The sequence below is a fragment of the Uloborus diversus genome, chromosome 2 (genome assembly GCF_026930045.1).
Source record: "Uloborus diversus isolate 005 chromosome 2, Udiv.v.3.1, whole genome shotgun sequence".
Taxonomy (NCBI): Eukaryota; Metazoa; Arthropoda; class Arachnida; order Araneae; family Uloboridae; genus Uloborus; species Uloborus diversus.
The window spans coordinates 169987526-170015094 of NC_072732.1; the positions used below are offsets into that span (position 1 = coordinate 169987526).

At 35.2% G+C, this 27569-nt stretch overlaps 1 protein-coding gene across 1 annotated transcript in view; it reads left to right on the forward strand.

The window, feature by feature from the left end:
* The window catches only part of LOC129216140 (ankyrin repeat domain-containing protein SOWAHB-like), a 257028-nt gene extending 240426 nt beyond the window's left edge, over positions 1 to 16602 (forward strand). The window contains exons 15-16 of the mRNA XM_054850297.1: positions 11566 to 11639; positions 15181 to 16602. Coding sequence (XP_054706272.1) covers positions 11566 to 11639; positions 15181 to 15250 — 144 coding nt within the window. The 3' untranslated portion in view covers positions 15251 to 16602. The remainder of the gene's footprint in view (positions 1 to 11565; positions 11640 to 15180) is intronic.
* The last annotated feature ends 10967 nt before the right edge of the window (positions 16603 to 27569 follow it).

The window sequence follows — 27569 nt, forward strand, 5'->3', positions numbered from 1 at the left end:
TCGTTTCTGGCAACTAAAGAACCCTTTCAAAACATTTAAATTTTAAATCGAAGAATATCGCCTTCTTTCCATCGGAATCCGGGACAGAATAGCCCGGACTGGCTTCAGGAACACGAGCTCCAGAACGATTGGGCGATAAATCAGCGTTGTCGCTCCAACTTTAATTCACGTTCGTTCGCTATTCTACTCCATCGGCAATCGAAGTCGAAACGCCGACTCATTAGTTAAAGCGAATCCGATAAGTGCCGATGGAATGAAAAAGAAAGGAGATTGGGGGGGGGGGGAATGCTTACTCCAAGCATAGATAACTGTTAAGAGTAAAAAAAAGGAGGGTTTGGGGGGAGGGGGATTGATGGGTGGGGGATAAAATAAGGAATAGAATAAGACAGTAGCTAAGCAAACAAAATCAAAAGTATTGGTTGCAAAGAGGCGGGTGGCAGAAGAGATGCAAATGAGAGAAGACCTCTCGTGGATTCGAAGCATCGAGGATGCTAATGAATTTTTCATGCGTCTTTCTTCGATGAAGAAAACTCTTGGGACGGATAGGAAAAAAAAGCTGAAGGATGAAAAAAAAAAAAAAAAAAACAGGCGCGAAGAAAAGGCGCAATGATCATTAGAAGGTGGAAGGTCTAGACAGAGATTAATGATGACTGAACAATCTGTCGGCCGCAAAAACAGTACTGCGCTTCTTCGATTCGCTGTTTTAGGGGGCTGGTAGTTATCTGGTCTTCGCAGTCCGAACATAGCTAGACTAATCAACGCCCACCCCACCCAGTAGCCTTTCTCTCCGTTCTTCGAGTTTTTTAGAAACTTCTTGTTCCGTCCCCTTTATCTTTGCTCTTTATTCTTCGCGGCAATCTTTCTTTCGCTTTGGATGTTTTACGCCGTTGTTGACAATGGCTGCTTTCATCTATTTTTGCTTGTTTAGGATTTTATTAACTCTTTGTTTTTAAGTGTTTCCAACGATTGTGAGGTAATCATTCATGTCGCTCGACACAAGTGACACAACGGAAAAGCTGTGCAGTGGGTTTTTGCGTGCCATTTTTTATGCAACTCACCAGGATTGTTCTAAAATCTTGTTTTCTGGTGGATGGATTGCATTTAATCCGTGTTCATTGTAAACCACTTTTCAATTTCTGCTCCTAATTGCACTTCCTTTTTTTCATTTCACTAACTTTTATATACTTTCTTAACTACAATATAATAGAAATGATTAGATTGATAAATATTATTTTCGCGATGTGGTTGAACAATCACAGTAGCAAGCTTAATTGCCAACTGTTCTTGTTTTCGTGGTTTTGACCAACCATTTTTTCACCAATTGTGAAATGAACTTGTGCAGTTTTTGCCCATTATTTAGTTTTGAAGTTACTTTGCATCATTTAACCTCAATATTTGAGAATGACAGTACTGAAAAATATTCATTCTTTTAACAGGAATATTATTACCTTCGAAAAACGTGGCGAAAAATTCAAAATATGAGTTAAATAGATTTTCGCCTCAAAATGTCAGAGGAGCAAAGCAATGCAACCAATAAAGCGACCTGGGTCAAAATCTCCCCCCTCCCTCCCCCCTAAAAAAGCTGCTCGCATGATCCTGCATTCTAAGTTTTTCATAGACTTTCATTGGCTTTCTAATTTGGAGATCTTTGTTAAAGAATATGGAGAATTCTGTGTGTGAAAACCCCGGATAGGAAAGTTCGTTAATCTGTAGTGAAAGTCTTTACAACGAAGTTCAAGGGACCACAAATCTGGTTTGTAGTAGCGGGACTGTCGTTATAATGGAATTCAAGCAACGTAACATAAACTAAATCGGGACGGAAAATTTATTTCGTTGAAATGGATATTTTGTCCTTTGGGCTCGACCGATGGCATTTTTTGGCCGATGGGCCGATGCCGATTGTTAAAAGATGGTCGATGGTCGATTGTTTTTCCCCAAACGGCCGATGACCCATGGCAAAAAAAAAAAAAAAAAAAAAAGAAAGAAAGAAAATCAAGCGGAAATAAATTGCTAAGATTGTTAGGGATTTCAAGAATTATTTTTCATTTCCCTTTACTTCCTTTCTACGAATAGGGAATTGTAATCACAAAAAAAAAAAAAAAAATAGGTACACTATACATTGTTAAAAAATTGTTAAACTATGTTGTTTAATCATTCAAAACAAATTTAAGAATTAAAAAAAAACAATGAAACCATCAATAAATTACACAATAAAAGTGGAAAGATTGCACGTAGACATTTTTTAGTCATCAAATTAAACAAAAAGGGCAACAGATAAATTACAATATTAAACTATAATAGGAGTATTTTTATACTTGTTTAAAATTTATGAATAGAAATGTTTGCATTATTCATATAAAAGTTATAACTCGTGACATAACTTTTTTGATGAAAAAAGAAATAGCCACGAAAAGAGCGAGGTTCTTAAAACGCAGCTACAATAAACAAACTCGATATTTATACCAAGTAAATAATAACTTAATACATGTACTACTTGATCTGATATTTGCAAACATAATATTAAACAATTTGATTGTTTAATCTTTCATGAAGCACTATAAACAAGTTCAAATTAACTGTTTCAATTTAGCAATAGTTTTCTGAAATTTAAAAAATGTATAATAGAAAATCCTTGAAACTTTTCTGTAACATATTGTTGAAAATATGACGAAAACAAAAATAACTGTTATTCATTGATTTTATAAAAATACATAAAAATAGTTACTTACAATAGAAAAAATCGATCGCTATAAACGATGCAAAGAAAGATGGCTCATTACAAAATGTTGGTAAGTATGAGAAATACAACGCAAAATGACATTTCTTCAGCAAAATAAAAAAAAATCACTAAATATTTAGGAAATGCTTGAAACGACGAGGGAAGGGGGTGGGGGGCGATCACTCTCTGATTTTGGAGTTACTCGCAACATTAAACTTCGGCTTTAATTTTTCATTACAGAACAGCTACCACCAACGACTCGGAAGGTTTTCTGAATCTACTTCAGCACTTCTGAAGAAAAAATTCGAAAGTATCTTTGATTTCCGGATTATGTCATCATCCAAAACATTTTTAAATCAATTTCTTACATTAATACTCTAAATTCTTTCTTAACAATAGATAAAGCTTGAAAATAAATCTCTAATTCTATGAATCGTGTTAGTTTTAAACAACTCAGAAGTATAACTAGAGTTTAATTTCAGAAATTGAGGGAGTGGGAGGAGGGGCACTCAAGTGTTCTCGGAAGTACAAAAAATAGTCGTAAAAAATAGACTATTTTTTGCATTAATAATCATAAACATTGATCAGAAAACCCCTTTTAAAACTTGCACCGGAGTTTGATTTGACGTGCAGTGGCAGATTTAAAATATAGCAAATCTTGCAATTGCACGAGAGGCCCCGTAACCATAGGGGCACTTTAGGAGTTACAAAAATGGTTCTTATGATAAATGTTTTACAACTTCTGTGATAGAGAAATAGATCCCCAAAATGTATTTTGACGGGTCTCAAACTTGTCGCTCAGCAGAAGCGATACAGAAAAGAAAAATCTCTAATTTTATGAATGGTGTTAGTTATAAACAACTCGGAAGAACAACTAGAGTTTAATTTTAGAATTAGTGGGATGGGTGGGAGGAACGAAAGTGTTCTCGGAAATAAAAAAAAAATAGTGGTAAAAATAGTGTTGAAAATAATCATAAACATTGAGCAGAAAAACCCTTTTAAAACTTGCACCCCACTTTGTTTTGACGTGCGTTGTCGAATTTAAACTATCGCAAATGTTGTAATTGCGCGAGAAATTCCATAACTATAGGGGCCCGTAGGAGTTACAAAAATGCTTATGATAAATGTTTTACAAGTTCCGTGATAGAGAAAGAGGGCCCCAAAATGTATTTCGACCGGCCTCAAACTTCGCCTGAGCGATAGAGAAAAGACTGCATTACTGTGATTCATATTACAAATATCGAAAAATTAAAAAACTACCGTCGGTTCAACGGGAATCTAACAAACTGTCACAAAAACCGATTTCGCCATCTGATTTTTGTTTCCATGGTCTCCAATTCGGTAATATATCACCAAATGATCGTCAGTCTGAGACGCTATATTAGTTTTGCATTGAAATGAGCAATTAATAGCCACAAAAAATGAGTAAACAGGCTTTTCAGAACACGCGATCGAAAACAAAAAGTGAAGTGCACAACTGGAACGTATGCAGACCCCATATACGAAATTTTAATCTTCTACAGCTAACTATTTTTGAGTTAGGACTTATGAGAGATACGTACATCCAGCCGCAAAAAACAACGCAATAATAAACTTGCTTGTACCTGAATGCAGTATTAAAAATTCTTTCAGGGGCGACTAAAATAGAAATTCATATTGAAATTTAAGTAAAAAATCTTATATGAAAACAATAACTCCCGTTACTTTGCATTAAAAAGCAAAACAGCGAAGGTCCTTTTTTTTCCCCCGAAAATATCGGCGAATTCCATCAGGTTTTCGATGTTTTTTAAGGCCGATTGGCCGATGTTTCCTGCAAGTTAGCATCGGCCGCCGATGCCGGTGGCTAAATTGTTGAACCATCAGCGCCGATTCACCGGTCGGGTCCTATTCGTTATATTGATATTCGTTGTAACGGGACTTCAATGTAGTACAATATGATAATAGGTAAAATGCAGCTTTCGGGTCACTTAATTGAGCGCGGAATCGGAGGAACCCCGGCGTCGCAAAATTTCCACCGAAAATATATGCGGAGTACTCACTAGTCAGTTTCCATTGTTCCGAAAGTCCTTCAGTAGGTCGTTAACGCTTACTGCAGAATTCTGAAGATTAACCCCCGCCCCTTTAGTACTATGCCCAGAAAGTAGAGGTGGAGATATAGTGGTGCTACCATCCATCGTTGGATGCTTGAGTTGAACATCTTGCCTTTCAGTTTGCTGAGCTGTTGGGAGCCTTCGTCCTGGAGGCTCATAGGAATGGGGAAGGATAAGGTAAGGTCTTATGGAATAATTAAGGAAAAAGTAGTTAAGCAGTGAACCTTCTGCAAAAGTTCGCTAAATATTTTTATTAATTTGCTTCGTAGTTTGTTTTATTCTATCATTAATTATTCCTTTACGGCTTCAATTTAAAATTTAAGAGTGATGTTAAATTAATTTAGTCAAGATTAGCAGTTATTGATGTTGTTGCCTACTTTCTTGGATTTTTATGTTTTTCATTGAAAACTGCGCTTTTTCCTATTCACCTTTTCTATATCTGAGTCATTTTCTAAATTCTAAGTTAGGTTTTACTGTGTTTTTAAATCGCAAAGGGCTTTATTTTGCACTCATCTGTTAATTGCTGAGGAAATTCAACATGTATGTATGTTATAGTGAAAATAGCGTGGTGCATACCTAGCATTTTGTTTAGAACAGTTTGCTCTTATACTCTGAAGTAGGAATTGCAACTGTCAAGCAGGTTTTGAAAAAAATCAAAAATAAAAAGCATCGATTAAAATCATTTTCTCTCTTTATTCGTCTTTTTAACACTCCTCTTTTTTTCTTATCGTTTTCACATTTTATTCGATAACTACGCATATGAGTTCAGATCAAAATAGTAAGCTAAATCAGTGGCGGCTTCGTACAAGTTGAGGTCCAAAACATTCTAGTAAGGGGGGAAAATGGAATAGTGGGAAATTCAATCTTACCTCTAAACTATTGCTCTCACTGGTACCGTATTGACTGCTTGTAAATATTTGTATTACAAAATAATAGGACTCGACCGATGCATCGGCGCCGATGGTTCAACAATTTAGCCATCGGCATCGGCATCGGCGGCCGATGATAACTTGCGGGAAACATCGGCCCATCAGCCTTAAAAAACATCGAAAAGCCGATGGAATTGGCCGATGTTTTTGAAAAAAAAATAGGACCTTTGCTGTTTTACTTTTTTAATACAAAGTAAAGGGAGTTATTGTTTTTATATAAAATTAATCAGGTACCAAACAAGTTTATTATTGCGTTGTTTATTGCAGCAGGATGTACATATGTATCTCTCATAAGTCATAACTCAAAAAGAATAATCTGTAGAAGGTTAAAATTTCGTATGTGGGGTCTGCGTACGTTCCAGTTGTGCACTTCCCCTTTTTGTTTTCGATCGGGTGTTCTGAAAAGCCTGTTTACTCATTTTTGTGGCTATTAATTACTTATTTCAATGAAAAACCAATATAGCGTCTCAGACTTACACATCATTTGGTGATATATTGCCGAATTGGAGACTATGGAAACAAATATGAGATGGCGAAACCGGTTTTTTTTGTCACTTTATTAAATTCCCGTTGAACCGACGGTAATTTTTAATTTTTTGATATTTGTAATATGAATCACAGTAATGCAGCCTTTTCTGTTTCTCTTCGGCGGAGTTACAAGTTTGGTGCCCGTCGAAATACATTTTGGGGCCCTATTTCTCTATCACAGAAGTTGTAAAATATTTATCATAGGCATTTTTGTAACTCCTACGGTGCCCCTATGGTTATGGGACCTCTCGCGCAATTGCAACATTTGCTATATTTTAAATCCGCCACTGCACGTCAAAACAAATTCGGGTGCAAGTTTTGAAAGGGTTTTTTTCGTCAATGTTTATGATTATTTTAAATTCTATTTTTACGACTATTTTTTGAATTTTCGAGAACACTTGCGTGCCCCTCCTCCCACTCGCACAATTTCTGAAATTAAACTCTAGTTGTACTTCTGAGTTGTTTAAAACTAACACCATTCATAAAATTGGAGATTTTTTTTTTCAAACTTTATCTATGGTTTAGAAAGAATTTAGGGCATTAATGTAAGAAACTGATTAAAGACGTTTTGAATGGTGATATAATTCGGAAATCAAAGGGACTTTTGATTTTTTTTTTCGGAAGTGCTGAAGTAGATTCAGAAACTCTTCCCAGGCGTTGGTGGTAGCGGTTCTGTACTAAAAAAATGAGGCCGAGGTTTTGGCCGAAGTGTGATTTACTCCAAAATCAGAGGGTGACCCCCCTAACCCTACCTCGTCGTTTCAAGCATTTCTTAAATATTTAGCGATTATTTATTTTGGTCAAGAAATGTCATTTTGATATTTCTCATACTTGTTTCACCTATATTTCGTAATGCGCCATCTTTTTTGCATCGTAAGTTATTTTCGTTTCTTATAGAAAAGTTTCAAGGATTTTCTATTATGCAATTTTTTAAATTTCATAAGATTATTGTTAAATTGAAAATTTTAATTTTAATTTGTTTGTAAAGCTTCATAAAAGATTAAACAATCAAATTGTTCAATATTATGTGTGCAAACATCAGATCAAATAGTATATGTATTCAATTATTGACTTGGTGTAAATATTGAGTTTGTTTATTGTAGCTGCGTTTTAAGAACCTCGCTCTTTGCATGGCTATTTCTTTTTTCAACAAAATTTATGTCACTGTTATAGCTTTTATGAAAAATGCCAACTTTTCTATTCATAAAATTTAAATAAGTATAAAAATATTCCTATTTTGATTTAATATTGTAATTTATCTGTTACTTTTTTGTTTAATTTGATGACTAAAAATGTCTATGTCCATCTTTCCACTTTAATTGTGTAATTTGTTGACCGTTTCATAGTTTTATTCTTTTAACAACATAATTTAATGTTTTTTAACTATGTTTAATATACCTAAATCCATACATTATTACAATATTACTGAAATCATAGTTATATGTTCAATAAAAAAAAGCAATTCGTTATTAAACAGTCTCTTTGTTTTTCTTCCCTTTTTTTATATATATATATATATATATATATATATATATATATATATATTTTTTTTTTTTTTTTTTTTTTTTTTTTGTGTTGTTCTTTCTCTTTCGTCATACAGCAGTCAAAAAAGGAGAAGCATAACTACACCCTATACAGATTGTACGTAGTACGATCCAAAAGTTCGGGGACAAGCTGTATAAAATCTTACCCAGAATAATTCACATTACCGAAGCACATCCACCTTCAGAAGGTCACCTTGAGGGACTATGTACTTCTGCCAGTGTTCATATAACTTTTGGAAACACTCCTGGAAGCCATTTTTCGCTACCTTCTATGATGCAGCTTTATCTTTTCCTGACGGAAGAAAGCGGCGTCCATCCAAATGTCTTTTTGCTGGGAACAGGTAAAAGTCACACGGAGCAAAGTCCGACGAAACGTTATGTTATTTGTTTGTCATATCAGAGTATTGACCAATCGAACCGTGCATCCTCGACATGATAGTCGCCTTCTTCCCCACGATAAAGTTAAAGCAGCAGCGCAAGAGGCCTTACAGAAGGTTGCGAAAAATGTCTTCCAGGAGTGCTTCTAAAAGCTATACGAACGTTGGCAGAAGTGCATAGTCGTTCAAGGTGACTATTTTGTAGATAGATGTGCTTCGGTAATGTGAACTATTCGGGGTAAGGTTTTATACAACTTGTCCTCGACTTTTAGATCATACTACGTACGTATGAGTTTTCAACTTACTATTTCATAACGTTTTTGAGTGACGCAAGTTTACGCGCATGAAGGCATCACAAGAGAATATTCGATAATTAACTGAGGAGGCGTTCAAAATTTATATTTCGGTTATCTATATGTTTTTAGGGACATATGTATGTACAGATGTGCCGAAAAACTTTTGAAGTATAAATTGAGTGATCGTAAAATAGAAATTTAGGTCGAAATCTGATTTTTTTTTTTATGATTACAATTCCTTATTCGTAGAAAGGAAGTAAAGTGAAATGAATCAATGATCCTTTAAATCCCTGACAATCTTATCAATTTATTTCTGTTTTTTTTTTTTTTTTTTTGCTATCGGCCAAAGGCATCGGCCATCGGCCATCGGCAATCGGCCGTTTGGAGGAAAACAATCGGCCATCGGCCATCTTTGAACAATCGGCATCGGCTCATCGGCGAAAAAATGCCATCGGTCGAGCCCTACAAAATAATCTACCAAAATTGAGCATATCTTCCAAAACAATAAACAGACGCTCAACAATAACTGAAAACGTGCAACCGCAGCAATAATTGGGAACTGAATCTTCTGGACAGAGATTGATGGACTCGAAACCAAGCTGTCAAGAACAGAAATAAAAAATGGTTCAGCTTGTTGTTAAGGGGCCGGTAGTTATCTGGTTGAGCAAGCCTTCACAGCCCAAATACATTAGACCTAATCAATTCTTATACTTTTTTTCTTCACCGTGCTATATTTATTCTTTGTATCCGTTTTCTTTCTTTATTTCTTTCTTCTATTTACGTTTTCTCCTCCTTATCTTTGTTCTTTAAGTTTCATGATTGAATTTCTTCTAGAAAGTTAATCCTTTAAGTGTTGCTATGAAATCGTACGTTTTCATGTGTACGTTTCAGTTTGAAAGTTGTACTTAGTTTTGTTTGTTTTATTAATTAACTTCATTTGTCTTTTGAGAAAGGTTTGTTCGATATTATAAGCATATTCAGTAGCAGCCTGCTACCTGTTAAGAGTACACTGTTAAAAAATTTCCGGAAAATTTACGGTAATTGTTACTGGCATCCATGTTGCCAGTAACTATTACCGTAAAAATCAAATGTTACTGTAAAATTTTACGGTATCCTCGGTAGGCCGCAGCAACCAATTAGCGCTGGGATCGCTTATTTCTCCGGTATAAATTACCGTAAAAATCAGCGATGCGTCGGCGATTTTACAGTAACAATTACCAGAAAATCTTCCTGAATTTTTAACTGTGTATAGTTTGTCCCTGCTAAACAGGATACTTGAGAGTTTGGGTCAGCTGCTTGACACTTTAAAAATGTACAGTGAAACCCCGTTTTTTCGTTTCTCAAGAAACTGGGTTAAAAACTCGTAAAATAGGGGCAATACACTGAAACCCCGATTTTACGTCACCCGAATCTACGTTTTCCCCTCATTGAACGATTTTTCATCGGTTACCATCATCAATTTTGTTGCTATGTATTTCCCGTATTTCGCGTTTCCCCCGTATTTTATGTTTTTTTAACCCAGTTCTTTAAGAAACATAAAATCTGGGTTTCACTTTACATAGAAAGCAAAAAATCAGATAGGAAAAAAATAAAGGTAACAAAGATGACTTTTTCAAGCGGCATAATATCTATGTTACCAAAATAACATAATTTAGTTGCAATTCCGGGAGTTTAGGTGGCAAATAGCCCGTAATAGAGATTATTTTTTAGTTATTGAGTTCAAAGCAAATGCAGTATCTTCCTTGTTTGAATTACTTTGCAAGTTTTTTTCTTGGTCTTTATGAGAAAGAAAATATTCTTTCATTATTTGTAAGCTCTTTATTAATGCAATATTGAAACAAGGCGCGGGCTGTGCTTTCGCTTCTTGTTCATCTTCATTGGCGGACGAAAAATCCATTTAGAACTGCTACGCGTGGAGCATTAGCATTTCTGTTTTCATAGATTAACTTTCAACAATGTAGATCATCTTTAAGAAAGCACAAATGACACATAATGTTTATTTTAGATTTATTTTTTAACTTCCCAGGGGAACCGAAAATGCGGGAACTTCAAAATTACAAGCGTTAAATTAACATTACTTGTATATGTAAAAATTAAGACCTAATGGAAAAACGTGAAATGCGGGAAAACGTAGATTCTAAGGACGTAAAATCGAGGTTTCACTGTGTTTAAGATTAACTTATATGCATTTAAAGTAACTACTACATCTATAAGTTGCTTCCGCAAGCTGAATTTGCGTCACGCTTTTTTTATTGGCATACAAATTAACGCAACTAAAACTTACAGACTCCAAGTGTCTATGTCTAACGAAAATATTACTCAATATATCATAAGTGCAACTCAGCAAATTTTCATCGAAACTCTATGTAACCACGCACTGGATTTTTAATTTCTCTTAGTAGTGTAGTAGAGCTTCTGTGTTTCGCTCAGACAACCAGAACTCAATCCCCGACATGGGAAGAATCTACCGTTCTTCGCGCAGAATTTACGATCCATATTAATTCAAAAGCATCAGGCCAAAACGCAAAGAGTTGTAGAGGGTTGAAATTTTACTTGAATGAAAGCGAACTTTGTGAACACTTATAGTTTGAGCAAGTAAAACAGCAGACAGTAACGTAACTAGGGGTTGGCAGGAGTGGCTCTCGCCAGAGGCCAGCAACCAGGGGGCGGCATTTCAACTGATTAAAAAAAAAAAAAAAAATAAGTTTTTTTTTTTTGGATCATAGAATTTGACAAATGTTTTAAAAAATGAAAAAAAAAAAATTTCGCAAGAAAAAGAGCTAGAGACCCATACATAACATCAACTGAGAAGGAACATTGAGCATCATTTAAAACAATTCTAAAAAAGAAAATAAGAAAAAAAATACAGTGCTGCCTCTTATTTGTCGAATCAACAAATCAAAATGTTCCAAAAAGGAAAAAAAATGGTAGGTTACCTCCAGTGACTTCCCATGTGGGCGACCCTGGGGAGGAGGGGCGCAATTTCTTGAGTTCGCCAGGGGCGCTAGACCTCATAGTTACGCTACTGGTAGCAGAGGCTCCAGTTATTTTACTCTATTTTATTTCGCCATTTTCATTTCAGGCTGTCAATATGATGCCTCCTCCTAAAACTTATCCCAAGAAGAAGAAATCTCGCAAACATGCAGACATAGTTGCGTAAGTATTGCTCATTAATCCTGATTTATTAAAACTGAAATCACTATGCTTATAAATTTTCGTAAGACAAAGCCTATTTCATGTTATTTAAATTCAAATTTTGATGCTCTTAAATTCTGATGATAATTATGTTTAAATCCTATTTTTATGATGCTTAAAGAGGGTTAAGTTGCCCAAAACGGGGAAGTTAACATATTTTGGCAAGCAAGAAGAAATGTTAAAAAAAAAAAAAAAAAAAAAAAAACTCAAACTATTATGTTTATAGAGCAGGTCTTAAACTATCCGAAACCAAGGTTGTTAGTTAAAAGGTTTTTAAAAAACTAGTGAAAACAACTGCTTTCTTCGGACGGTTCTTCTGCAGTCACATCTTATCGACGATAGCTCAAAATGTTGACCCTAAATATCTACACTTGCAACTAGCAAATTCATTCACATGTTACACGCGTGTGTTTTGCACTCTTTTTGATTGCCGCCGCGCTTAAAATTATTTCACCTTTGCCGATTTAAAATCGATGTTTCCAAGTCTGACTTAATTACTGTGAAATTTCTGTATTTTATATCGAGATCTCTGGTTTTGCAAAATGGCGAGCTTTTACTGTCGACAACGTTACCTATGAAAGAAGAAAGATTGTTTTAAAGTACCATCTGTGTTTTACTATCCTCCCCAAATTTGCAACATGGTGCTATAGCAAGAAAATCCTTACTTCATTTCCGCCATTTTTACTTACACCGAGTGATTAATGAGCAAAACCCCCTTCAGGCAATATTGATTAAAAAGAAAATTTGTTTGACAGGCTTCATTTTGTCCACTAGGTCCCGTACGCGCTCTCACACGAAAAAGAAAAAAAAATCCAACAAAAGCGCTCTTTTAATAATTTTGTTTTTCTTTGCTCTTAACCTTAATAAATGTGTATTTAATGCACGTCAAAAACGCGTTGACTTAGTTTGAGATTTATAATGAAGATTTTTCTCTTCAAAAGTTTCCAAGAAGGTGAGCGTACGAAAAAAAAGAGAAGGAGAGTTTTTACGTCGTTTTAGCAAGCGTTGTATCAGCAAAATTTTTTGTCTGAGAAAGAAAACCAAAATTTTATCCAAGTAAGAGTTTAAATTTAAGTTCTTTCTTCAAGGTATGCAATATTTAAATTTGCTCATGATTGAGGGTTAAATTAACAAATAATAAGAAGTTCTTATTAACAAAATATTCATTCCCTTAATTTTAAATCTCTAAAAAAAAAGGTTGTGTCAAAAGAAAAAACCAACTTTTTATCGTAAATACTTTTATTAGTGTATTGTATAACTATCGATGAGATGGGAAGGCGGACATCCGGTTCACAAGCGGAAACGGACGTATCTATTGTTTTGCAGGGATGTCAGCTGGCGTTACAGGTTTGTGTTAGCCTCGAAATTAAGCAGAGTCACAATGAAATGCAAGAATCACGCGTCTCAATGTTTTTCTTTTCTATCCCATTCAGATGGAATCTTTTTTTTAACTGGCCGCTTGCCAATCCCATGGCAAACGTGACCAGACAGTAAGTTGTTTTGGAGATTAGTATACAAATAAGAATTGCCCAGTTTAATAACTTTCAGTTCTGAAAAACAGTAGTGTAGTCTTGGAAAAAAAAAGGTAGAGGGACGTTTACGAAGTACGAGCGTAAGATAATGGAATGAAAAAGGGGGAGAACGCTTGCGTAAAATGAAAATTAAATCGAGTGTGTCCTTTCCGACTCGACTGCACTAAAATCCTGAATCGTGGAATAGGTACAGTTACGTCCGCCATCTTGGGGCTAAACAAACGATGCTTTCTTTTACATCTGCTATGGTGAAGTAACGTGTTTTGTTTCTTGATTGTGGTTTCTTATTAATTCCATGTTAATCCATAGTCAAGAAGCACCACAATTAAGAAGCAAAACACGCTACTTCATCATAGCAGACGTAGGGAAAAAGTGGTACTTAGCCCCAAGATGGCGGACGTGTCACTAAGCTGCAGTTTAGGACTTTAAGACTACACAACACCAATGCTGCAAGCCAAGGAAGCAAACCCGATATTTAAAAAATACTACTTGTTCTAGCAATTCTAGTAGAATCTCCTGATGCAAGGATTTGTGGACTCTCTTTCAAACTTTTCAGTTTCCATAAATTACAGGTTTTATATAGGAAACTATTACTCGGCTGAAAAGTCTTTCAAATATTCAAGTCTCTGAAGCAGGTATGTGTACAAAATTTTCTAGGTTTCAGAATTTTCAATTGCCTAATAAAAAGAGCGAATGTAAAAAGATTTACTCAGCTGATCAGTCTTTCAAATATTCAAATTTCTGAAGCAGACTTGTGCTAATGCTTCTCGGTTTTTGAGCTTTCAGCTGCCCAAAACGATAAAGGTGAGACATGAAAATCAAGGTGCATCGAGCGCCTAGCTTTCACAAGGATCATAAGAAAAACTTGAGATCACTAAGCGGAAGGGGTGTAACATTTAGGCACACATATAAGCGATTTTGTGTTCTTAACAGTTTGTATCTCCCCCCCCCCCCGCAGTTTTAGGCCATTTTTCTAACTGAGAGGGGGGGGGAGGGCAAGCTAATTACCCTATTTCCTTAAGCCTATTTTGTTTTTGTTTTTCTTTATATTCTCTTACAATTTGATCTTTTAAACTTTTTTTTCTTTGTTGGAAAAATATACAAGTAAATGAAAGTGAAAATACTCATATTTGCATATGACTCTCTTTTTTTCATAATTAACTGCAAAATATAGTATGCAGTAGAACTCCAGTTATCCGAATCAATTGGGGCAGGACTTCATTTGGATAATCGAAAACTCGGATAGCTGGATTATAATTCATTCATTTTCAATTGCTGTATGTGTGCCAACATTAGGAGAAAAAATTATTTTAATAGCTTTTAACTTCAACATGTGTAAAAGACCAAACTTTTACATGTTAAGAGTGATATCAAGTGCTTTTGCAATTTAAAAAACAAAACATGTTAAGAACATTAACATGTTTTTTTTAACGTAAGAACATTAGAAGCCAATGACTGAACTGCACTATGAGATGGTGACTCATCCTCCTAATAATGTTCGCGCTGCTCTTACTCTAGGTTTGTAATCAAATTTTTCTTAAAAACTTGCATATTTTTCTGTAGTTCTGAAAAAGATTCGGTTAATCAAAAATTCAGTTGATTGGAATTCTACTGTTTTCGAAACATAGGATTCCCAATTAATTAGAAATCTTGAGAAATTTGATGAGTTATCATTGTCTTGTGGTCAGGGGCGTGCACAGATATTTTGAGCCCCGTCACAAATGACTTTTACGGGCCCCCCTCCATATTGTTTACCTCTATATTGCACCTCTCATTAAAAAAATATGGGGACCCGTTCAGGTTCGGGCCCGGGCCAACAGGTGTCCCTTCTCCCCCTCCCCCCCCCCCTGTGTCCAAATTTAAAAACGAATTCTTATCAAAATTTTACCAGTTTTGTTACGATTATCTGCTTTTTGGAAAGCTCGTTTCGATAGATGGTAGAAACCTAATTTTTCTTTTCATATTTTCAGGTTGTCTGAAAACTGGAGGGGTAAATCTGGTGACTCTGACTCTGACAGTGCGTCTGGTGTGATATCGTAAAGTTTTGCACATAGGAATCAAATGTGTCGTGTCGATTTTGCACAATGTCAAATTAATTATACAGACTATTTTTGCAGCTTTTGGTTTAAAAAAAAATATATTCGAAGTTTTACTTTACTTTTTATGCTTTTATGGGAGAGATTAGCTTTAAGAAGTTATTTTTAATTTATACTCAATGCTGTAGTTGGAGGGGGGGGGGACGCTGTCTCCCGAAATATTTTTTTTTTACTGTGAAAATGATGTAAATGTAACGTTAATTGGTTTTAAATCACCTTTCCTTTGGTGAATCCCCTTTACCCGAATTAAGTTCCCCAAAACCTTTTTTCTAGCTCTTTTTTTTTTAAATTCTTATTAATGAGCAGCTTTGGAAATACTCGCAAATTGGTTATCAACTTACACAAAATAGTTTCATTTTCGACGAAAATTCATTTATCTGTTTCTTAATTTTTTGCTACTATTTTATTATTTTCATGTTTTACTAAAGGAGTTGTGTTTGGTGTTTAGACGTGAAATTTACGTTTGTTCCTTTTTGGCTTTTACAAATTATGCAGCATTGTCATATTTTGTTAAAAAATGTGATGTGTGCTTGGGCATTTTTAAATTTATAAATGTACAGCTACTTTTATTTTGTGCCATATGTATATGTACATAATCACTATTTTAAATGAATTTTAGTGACTGTTTGGGGGTGGGGGGAGGAAGGAATTTCAAATTTAGTGAATGTAAAAATAGCGTTACGTACGTGCTGAAATATACTTTATTGTTTATTCAAGAAAAACAAAAAGTTCTCGTCATTGCATCACTTAATTGTCTTGATAAAATGCTATGTTTTCGTTGTAATTGGTGGCTATTTATTTCTTTGACAAACTGACGGAGAGTGGTTAGTACCCATTACCATGTTGACTATGAATTCAAAAAAAAAAAAAAAAAGACCTCGCTTACTATGTAGTTCGACATTCCATTTGATGCGGTGGGTTATGATGAGGTTCTAATGTCTTTTAGAATATAATATGGAATGTCAATTATTAATCCTTATTTTATGCTAATTTCATTTGTGAATATGTAAATAAAAAGGCAAAAATCATTACAACATTTAGCACAATTTTGAAAATTTTGATGTGATAATTGAGGTTAGAGTTTTGCTTCTCCTTTCTTTGGAAATCTCTGGACGCTCACTGAGCTATATAACTTACTGGAATTTATATCTGAACGCCATGACATCTTTACATGCCTTGATGGCATGTAAAATATGCTCAAGTGGTTGTAACAAAGTTTCAAACAATCATATTCAGCACAATTAATTATTACCAGGTTAAAATTTTTGAGATTTAATTTCACGTTTCCCTTCGTTCTATAAACATTCCATAACAAATGTTCGTTCCATAACAGATACCTCTCCAGTTAGTAACAAAGCTCAATGCTGATGCTATATGTATAAGTGGAGATGAAAAGAAGCTGTGATTAATATATATATGACCTGTGATTTTGATGAATTTCTTATCAAGTCCAATTATTAATTGGTCGTTACTGCATATCATTGTATATGATTGTAAAAAAAAGATGTTTTGAAAGTATTTTAGGAAAAAATTTTGTACTGCATGAAAAATAAATTTGAGTTGTCTGTATCAGACACAAAACATGTGTCCTAGCTTTGTAATCAAAATAGGTGTGTGTTATTTTTAATAGATAAATAAAAAAAAATGCATTGATAAGAAAACTTGTGCTGTCTATATCCAATATGTATAATATTAAAACTTGCATGTGTCTGTCTGTGTGTCCTGCAACCCTATCCCCTTCGGACTGTGAGTGTCTACCAGGTCAATACTGGTACAGTTGAATACAGGACATCCAGGTGAAGCCATTCCGCCATTTCTCACCCTTCTAAACCTTATGATACCGGATATCCAAGGGTAAAAGCATTAAAATCATTAATTGTCATCCACTGCCGTAAGGCGGCAGTGAGCCACCCTAAGTGGTGAATGGGCGTTGGTGAGCGAAACGAGCATAGGGCGGAGCCCCCTATATTCTGCTCTTTCATGATATATATAGCGTCTCCGCGCTCTACCTTTTCTGGTTCAGGCGGTGCTTTTCCATTTGCTTTTTAAGCACTTTTATTATACTTGGCCTGATTGTCACGAAGTAATCTGAGGACTGGTTTTGCTTATATTTCAGCAACTAGATCACTTAGAGACTTCTGGATTTCACTAAATGATTTTATTTAATCCAGGGTTTGTACGGGTCATGGAAATCCTGGAAAGTCATGGAAAAAATATAAACAAATTTCAGACCTGGAAAAGTCATGAAAAATTAATATTTTCATAAAAGTCATGGAAATTTATTTCAAGTCATGGAAAAATGTCTTGAGTAGTAAGAAAGCAACAATTGCTGAAAGAGCGCTAGAAATATTGAGTGATTTAGTAATATTGCATATAAATTGAAGGATCTCAAAAACAAATCCGAGTTTCGGAATCCAATTTCATCCGCTTCTGTAACAGCCCCTCACCTTTTTTTGTGATGTGATTTTACTACTGGGGCATTACTAATTTTGAACCCACCATTATTTTCAGTGCTTCTTATATTTTATATTCTGTAGTAGTGGACTCGCACTTTCTTGATTTTGCCATGCCCCCTCAAGAAGTGTAATTCAATTGCATCCGAGTTCGTTTCAACCACTTGTAAAAAGTTCATTATTAAATTTATCAGAATTTATCTTTATATGTTGAAGGTTTTAAAATGAAGACTTTAGTCAGGCAATAGAACATAGAAATAGGGGAATTCTAATACTCTAAAACAGTAGTGCCCAATATATAGCTCGCAAAACTCATCCTTTTAGCCAGCTGAAATATCTGGTTTGGAAAAATGAATTTACTGTAAAAAGTAGCTTCGCTTTAATGAACGAATTTGCTGTCCAGTTATATAAGTGATTAGATGCACCATTGACATCAAAGGTCAATGTTTTTATGAAGTAAATTTATTATTTTAAACTTATTTGATTTTTATCCCATTCATTATATTTTTATTTTACTTGAATTTATGTGATGAAGAGAAATAAGAATAATTTATTACTTTCAGTAATATGCACTGATATTTTTCCGTCACAAGTAAGTGCTCCAATGAGGTAATGGCACTCATGTAAAAGTTTTTCTGATACCCATTTCCGAAAAATTGGCAAGTTTGACATTAATTAGTACTATTCTCTTCGTGTAGCAAGGTCACGAAAATTTTTATGAAGTCATGAAAAAGTCATGGAATTTTTTCATCCGAATTGAGTATGAACCCTGTTAATCTTAAAATACAACTTAACGGTGAAAAACTAAAATTCTGAAATTAAATTATTATTTGGGTTAGGATGGAAAATAGCAAAATTCATGTAATTTCCCCATTAAATGTTTAAATATAAAACCCATTGTTACAAATTTTGTTGCCTTGCAACAGTAATGTTAAAAGCAATCATAATGAAAATTTTGAATCAAGGCTTCTCTAACGCAAGGATGAAATTTTCAAGCATAAATCTTAGAGAGGAGCAAGGATAAAATGTTAGTGCCAACTGCTTAAAGTTTTAGACACGTTGTATAGTTTTTTCCCTTTAAGTACCGAGCATTTAAATGAAAACATAAGGTTTCCTGATGGTAAAATTATTCTCTTTCTGAAATACATTTACACTAAAAGGAATTAAATAATCGAATTTTTTAAAAAATACTAAGCGCTTTTCATAACGCACCCGAAAGGACAAAATAAAACTTTCTGGGTCAGATAGAACAATTTAAGCATTCCTGTCGTTTTCGAAAATTCCAAGAAAATGACACCACAAACGAAGAAAAGTGCGGTTCTAGTCATTTCAAACCAAACTTTCCAAATAAGAAAAATGTGCATGTTTGAACACTCAAAGTTATGATTGAAAGCCAGATAATGATAAGAAATTCTCTTCATGACTTGAGTCTCACTTTTCTTCGTTTGTGGTGTCATTTTTTTTGGAATTTTCGAAAACTACAGGACTGCTTAACCTTAAATTGTACTTTCTGAGCCAGAAAGGTTATTTTGTCCTTTTCAGTGCGTTATGAAAAGTGCTTAGTATTTTTTGAAAAATTCTGTTATTAATTGCTAAAACTGAAAATAAATGCCAATTTCACTTCGGGCTTCACTTTCTGTTTGACTTAACTTTGTTTCTTTCTCTTTTAAAGGCGGATTCAGGGAAGGGTCAAAGGTTCAGTTCACAGGTCTCCCTGTGGCGAGAATTTTGTTATGATTATCATTAAAATTCAACTTTTTAGATCCGAAAAAATAGTACATGGGATCAATGTTAACCTTTCTTTTTTGCTTTGTTCTGTTAAATTATTTTTTCTCATCGCGCCATAATTCAAAGGATTGACTGGGTTCGTTTACTGGGCTATTGCCATTTTGAGTTTTCTGGTTAATTTTTCAAAAGAACAGTCATCTCTAATGAGCTTAAGTTTTTTTTTTTTTCAGAGCACTCTTCCACCTCAAACCACATATCGTGAGTGTACACTTTTCTCAGCTATTTTATAGCTGTGTCATATATTCAAAGTTTACGGTAACGTTACCAGCGTGTCTTCCTAGAGAAATACAACTTGATGGCAATAAATGTAAGGGAATTTGATCTACACATGGTGCAGACGGCGCCACTGAAAGCTTATTATATTATGGCGGGGGGGGAATAATTTGAAAGGTTTTGATCTCATTTTTGGGAAAGAGTGCTCCTACCATATGCGGGTGTGCGTAATCAACCTTTGAGGAAGTACCGGCCTTGAAACTTGATTCCCCTTAGAAAAATTTCTCGATAAGCCCCTGTTCTCTTGCACTGTTTCACCTGCATCGGCACATCAATCTGTGGATCCATTTAAACCGATCCAGCCCAATGAGGCAGTAAAATGTTCGTCAATAATATCAGTATCAAATAAATATTCTTGATGTTAAAAACCTTTTAGAGCAATGTCTTGCAGTTCCTGTGAAGCCTGTTCGAAAGCAATTGTCTTGCTTTCAAAGGTTAGAGAAGTGATGCATCTTTCTTCCTGCCTTCTGAACAGGACAGGACAAATAGAACATTTTTTGAGCACTATTTCAAATCTTTAGCTTATGTGTCAATTATTTTCATGTTGATGTAGCTAATACTCTAAAAACAACAATTTCGAAAATGACGAAAAAGCACTCACATTTGAACATATCGCAGAGTCAAAATGGCTCCGACTATGTGGTATTCAAATTAGAAACATTCAAATACTCAAATCAACAAGTGTTCATTTTTGAGGTATTTATGCTCATTTTTAAATACAGTGAAACCTGTGTAAGTTGACCACTTGCGGTGCACTACTTTAGTGATCAACTTAAACAGGTGGTCAACTTACAAAGGTTGATTTATGTGTTAAGGGCTAATTCCTTGCCTGAAAACAGCGGTCAACTTAGACAGGTGCAGGGGTGCCCACAGGGGGGAGGGATATTTTTCCGGAAAGTTTTTTCTTTAGAACATGACATTTTTGAATTTTGGAAAGAAAAAAATATTTAAACTCATTCAACAAGAAATTGATGTATTAATAATGCTTTTTTTACGTACTCTTGAGGGCAGTCCCCCACCCTTCCCCGCTGTTTTTCAGAAGTGAGGCCGCCAATTTCATTTTAGCGATGGAATTAACGAAGAAAAAGGGAAACTTCGTTGTGTTAAAAAATTAAAACTAACTATAAATGAATAATTTAAATAATGGTGCCAAAAGTTTTTTTTTTTTTTTTTGCGAAATTTGAATAGAAAATGTAATCTTAAAATACAATTTAGGAACATCCATGATTCTCTTTTATTAAGAATATCTAAGTAAAAACCGCGGAAATGTACGCTTCAAACATTTTTATCAATGAAAAAAAGAAATATTCAGTACAATACACTCTTCACTAGGCCGCAGAGTGGGTATGTCTGCCTAATCGAAAACTATGGGCTCGGCTCAAATTAAAGTATTGTGCATAGAGAAAAATTAGCATAATGGGAGGGAGGACTGGCGACAACACTAACATGGTGCACGCCTTGTCTCTCGGCGGCTCTGGTTATACAAAACCATGCTTCATGGTTTTTCAGTTAAAAAAAAAAAATACATAAATAAATAGGACACCTTCATTAGGATATCCCATAGAATAGGGGTAGCCGAAACATTCCTTTTTTTTTAGATGAAAAATGTTGTCCTGAAAATCATTATTGATTGGAGAAAAATGTGTGGGTCGCCGAAATAAGTTTGAAATAGAGAGAGAGGAAAAAAAACCAGTCCAATGCAAAGAGAGATTCTAAATATTGTAATGAATACTCACAACTAAAGTTCTAAATGTTCGAATGTAAAAATCGTAAGTAAATCAAAGCTTGATCAAGAGATGCAGGTGGCATATTTAAAATAAAATGAAGTGGAATAGAGACCTAAAGTATCTCAGAAAATTACCACTTCCGTTCAAAATGTTAAAAGTCCTTTCTCTAAGGCCGCAAACACTTGTATCGCAAGAAAACAAAAATATTAGGGGGGAAATTGAAAGTTTTATTATGGAAAATCCAACCAAATAATCGTGTTTGACAAAGGAAAATTGTAAGAAAATATTAACACAATATGTTTACCAATAATTAAAATTTACAATAAAGATAGGAGAGACGTAGCCAAAATGAAAAGAAGAGTGGGGAACTCCAAACTCTTCTTTTTACATCCCCAAAGCTGGCCTGTGAGTGACTTTTAAAAAAAAACTCAGGTTTTGAAAAACTCCCGGGATAACGTTCTCAAACCCCATCCCTTACCCTAACGTCATTAAAGATGGCCTCACCTGAGAGCTTAGGACTGCAATTTCGAAAAACCGTGAGAGTGCTCCCAACGTAACCTCCGAGAAACGCCCTCTAAATTAATCATTCATCATCATTCAAGGCCGAATAAATTTCGTCTTTTCTACTTTAATTAAAAAAAAAAAAAAAAAACTCGCTGAGGTTTCCCGAAACTGTCGTTCTCCAAATATTTACGAAAATCTTCAAGAATTTCATTGTAAAAGGCTTCAATTCATAAAATGTTTCGGGGGAGATATCCAAAACCTTTTACCCCTCTAACATTATTTAAAATCGTCTACGATTGCGTTAACTGAATTTCAATTTAAAAATTTTTCCAGGGGAGGACTCTCAATCTCACCACCCATTCACATTGCCAAAAATCTTCTAAAACTGCGGTTTCAACCAGGGTTGGCAAAAACCCGGGTTTTTTTAAAAAAGCCCATGGACCCAGGGTTTTTTGGGTTTTTTTAAATAAAACCCAAAAAAACCCAACTAAAGCTGGGTTTTTTAAAAGAAATGTGGGTTTTTTTTTTTTGTCTTTTTTTAGGGGAAAGGTGGGGTACTCGTAGCATATTGTAACATAAGTATATGGACAAAGCACAAAAATTGTCTTGATAAAAAAAAGCTGGAAAATTCAGCATTTTCTGAAGAAAGGTATAAAAGACGACAAAATTCAAGAATGGTGAAGTTTCAGATTTTTTTAGTTTCCATGATTACCAACAGTTAAGGCAAAGTTACTTCTTGAGTGATAAAATCTATTGTTTATTTATTCGTTTTTAATTTCGACATTTTTTTTTTTTTTTTGTGTTTTACTTTATTGTATTTCATTTTGTTATGCAAAACTACTGTAGAACCTCAAGTAGTTTAAATCCCTTTTTACTGAATTCCAGCTTAATCAAGACATTTCTTTGAATTTTTGTTGCCTGTTTTTCTATTTCTGTGTACAGAGTAAGAAATATTAAACTTTTTCGTAAGATAATGAAAATACTGTACATCCTATTCCGTTTTCTGTCCGACCATTTGTAAAACCTGTTAATTTCTAAAAAATATACCTTGTTTATTCGAGTTTTGTGACGTGTTGGTTTGCAGAAAATAATTCACATGAGAGCCTTTTAGCTAAAGTAGTATCCTTTGTACAATCTGCAAATATTGAGAAAATCTGACGTGACAGGACTTAGTCAAGATAATTTGAGTTCGTTATTGACCAGTTGAAGGAAAAAAGTTAAATATATTTATTTAAAATCTTTGAAGCATTTTTTAATGCCCTTAAGAGTTAAGAAATACTATTAAAGTTCAAAATTCATTTTTTATGTCCATTGCCTATTGTGCAGAAGAAATAAAAAATAAGTTTAAATTGTAAAAGTATTTAAATTAATTATTTTTTAGAAAAAGGTTCTCAGAAAATTTAAAAAAAACCCAAAAATGGGCTAAATAATGGGTTTTTTTAAATGGGTTTTTTCAAAAAAACCCATTGGGTCCAACCCAATTGGGTCCAATCCGGCCAACCCTGGTTTCAACAGATCGAAATTTTTTCGAGAGAATGCCTCCCCCCCCCTCCCTTTCCTCTCTCTCTCGCCAACATCATCGAAAAATGTCTTAAATCTCTCTTTTAGTGCTTCAATTACGAAACATTTCTGGTCGCGAGCACCTTCAAAACTTCCCCCTCCCCCTTTTCATCGAAGGTTGGATTAAATTACGTTTTCGGAGCTTTAATTTCAAGAAACTGGCAGTGCACTAAATTTTCAACAAAAAAAGTCTATAATCGCGTTTTTAAGGCTTCAAAATTTCAAAAAATTTCGGGGGTGGGGGCGCCTCTCTTTTCCTTAATATCACCATAGATCGTCTAAAACTGCATTTTTCGAACTACAATTTTCAAATTTTTCCCGGGGCAACAATTAAGGGCCCGCCAAAGCGTACACCCCTCCCCCCAGAAGTTTTTTGACCTAGCGACGGCTTTGGTACTCTTTCCAAAATTTAATGACCGTGTTTGTTTTTCAATGAACTGAACACATCACAGACGGCATGGAGTTGGTGTCCGTTTCAAAGCTGGATCAGACGATTTGACTTCTTTTCAATTTTTTATGCATTTTCTGGAAGTAGATCAATTCTGCATGAATACGTGTGACAGTGATGAGAGTCATCTAAAACTGCGTTTATAGTACTGCAATTTTGAAAAATTAATAGGAGAGAGCCCCTGATTCCCCCCCTCTTTCCTTCACACGATCAAAGACAAGCCTAGAATTGCGTTTTTTGAGTATCAATTTCAAAAAACTGCCGGGGTAAAGGCGCCGAAATTCACTTTCCACGAATATTATAAAGATCTATCAAAACTGCGTTTTTAAAGCTAAAAGTTTGAAAATTTAAGTGGAAAATTAAGTGCCCCCCTTCACCCCCCTCTCGTCAACATTATTAAAAAATCGTCTTGCATTTGGTTTTCAGGGCGTTTAATTTTGAAAATTTTCCTAGTGCGAGTCCTAGGATCTCTTCTTTTTCTAACATTACCACATATAGTCTAAGACTGCGTTTTTAGAACTGCAATTTTGAAAACAAAGGAGAGCCCTCCTTAACACAACGTTAGAATATCTACAATTGCAATTTTTAAAGTTTCAATATTGAAAAATTACCGGAAGGGGCCATCAAACCTTTTATCCCCCTAACAGCAGAGTTAGTCTAAAACTGGTTTTAAAACTACAATTTTGAAAATTTTCCAGGGAAGAAACCCCAGGACCCCCTATCTAAATGGCGATCAAGATTTATATTGCATACATCCAGGAATGACTCCATTCTAAGCCAGAAAGTTGAATCCACTCTCCCTGTAATTATTCAAACGTTCGAAAAAAAAAAAAAAAGGTGTAGCGAAATTCAGGGGTACTCAAAACTTGTTTACTCAAGGTCCACGCTGTAAACTTCGGGAAGACAAGGTGGATCAACAATATTTCAGTTCAAATGGCATTTGTTAGCGCTTCCCCCTCCCTTCCCGTGAATTTGACTAGAAATTTAACACTCTAAAACAATTATGTTTAACCCGATTCGAAAGCGAGAAAAAAATTTTTTTTTGGGGGGGGGGGAATTTGCGCCATTGAGCTTGGGGGGGGGGGATGGGCACCCCTGGACAGGTGGTCCACTTCACAGGTTTTACTTTATGTAATAATTTCAAAATTGAGTATTAGCAGAGTTATGTACTCATTTTTGAGCATAAAATAAGTCAGCACAGTACTATTTGAAAACATGGGTACTCATATATGAAACAAAAGTTCTCAAGAAACTTTGAAAGAATAAATGTACTCATTTTTGAAAACTTCATTTTTTTTCTCAGTGAAGCTTCGACTAGCTTAAGCTGTAAGTCCAAGTCGGACGAAGGTTAAACTGCAAGCATTTTCCAACAGTCCGATTACGCCATTCAGATAGTGCAGTTTCATTCTGAAACTGCATATCGTTATCGGGCTGTCGTATATGCTTGTGGTTCTGCCGTAGCTCCGGCATGGGTCGTTACTTTATAGCCTATCACCTAAACGTATCCCTACACTTTACGAGATGAGCCACACCATGCCTGAGAGCTCTCATTGGTATGTTAAATTAATTTTAGCTGCTAGTGAAAAGGTAATTTCAGATTCAATGAGAGGACATCCAGCTCAGTTATGACTATTCCAGATGAAACTGCAGTACCTTTACATCGGATGTTAGTACACGCTTATCTCAAGAAATTAATATTTTAATATTGTTATGGAGGGAACGTCTTGCATTAAATGCGTTCAAAAGATTTGACTCCTGCAATTATGCAATAACTTGCCAATTTTAATAGGCGCAAACAATACCAGGATTTGTGTAAAATCCAGAAATTGTCCTGAAGAACTTTTTTCAGGTCATATTTTTTTCAACTACCCAGCAATACTGGCACTTCTGCAGGACATCAGAGCATACCCATTTGACAGAGATTTCTACACAGCAAATACAGTGCAGCTGGCTAGACCATCAAAGCCCGTGGACCCATTTGACTTCATGTTTGACACGGCACCAACCAACCAACCAAGTTTAAAGTACAGCACCAAAGAAAGAAGTTGTTCTCTGAATAAAATGAAGAACTTTAGTCAATATTACATGTATGATTAAAAGAATTGCTGTAGAACTTCGTTTCTGTAAGTCTGAAAACACTTTTCAAGTCGAAGAATCGGCAGATCCTTGAAATATTTCAAACCAGTATCAAAGATTAGAAGCGATAAAAGTTAAAGTAAGTACTTCAAATAATTTGTGCAAAAAAAAAATAATCACCATTTAATGTGACGATATTTAAACTTTATTGCCATTTCTAAGCTGATAATTACTTCACTGAGTGATATTCCCCGAATGTGGCTTGTTTACGAAGAATGATGCTTCATTTTTATCGCCCCTTTCATGATGTGCTAAAAAGGACGTAAGAGCGCGAAAAAGTGTGGAAACTGGCAAAAATTCTTCCACGAGGTTCGAGAAGAGGAGAGAAATGGCGCAAACCCAGGCGTTGATGATGAGCGCGTCATCTATTTTTATGACGCATTCCAGAGAGCTCATTCGGCGGCCGCAAAAGACATTCCGAACGCTTATGAAGGGCGCGAAAAAAAAAAGAAAAGGGCGGCGAAAGAATTTAATAGCCACGTTGTCGGTCCTCGTAAAACAGGAGAAGACAGAAAGAATGAGGTGCGATGAAAAAAGCTCGAGCCGAAAGGGGGGAGGTGTCAGGAATTTTCCCGCGATTATCGACATAGTTGACGAGTCCGTTGAGGATCATTTACATACCGCGAGGTTCTTCCAACGAGCGACGTTGAACTTCGTGATTGATTTGGCAGAAGTTTTGTTGTTGTCGTTGTTCCGAGGAATTGTTCTCGCTGACAACTTTGGACTCGTGGGAAGTTGTGTTCGTGTTTAATCGTTCTGACCTTTGTGCTCCCCAGTAGTTCACTAATCATTTCTTCTTTGCTCCGGATGATCATTTAATTAAATGCCTGACGGTAAAATTTCTTAAAGTGGCGAAAAACGCCGCTAAAAGTAACTGAAAAGTGCGAAAATTTTATTATTTTTATGAGATCCTTCATGTCATGCAATCTTGCGGTTAGCTTTACGTCCCCAGGTTATTGCTTCTGTAATACTTTTTACTTTGCATTATACGCCAATTGAGTGCAAAAAGGGTCGTAATCAGCAACAAGAGGAGATTTTTAATGTTCAACTCTCCCTTCAGAACCATGGCTACATGTTTCCAATTAATCTTTTACGCAGGATTGTTACGAATTAACAATACCCCCATTCCTCCTAAGAGAAACATTGTTTTGATCGTGTCATGGCATGGAAAAGTCAGGGTTGAAAGGATCCGGCCGAAATAACTCTCACATTTGCCACCGCTGTTCCTCAGGTGCTGGCGTCGATCGTTGTTACGGCCATTCTGTATGGTCTACCATTTAATGGTACAATAAAACCTGTAAAGTTGACCACCTGTCTAAGTTGTCCGCATTTTTCTGGTACAGAATTGGTCTTATATCATATAAATCAACCTCT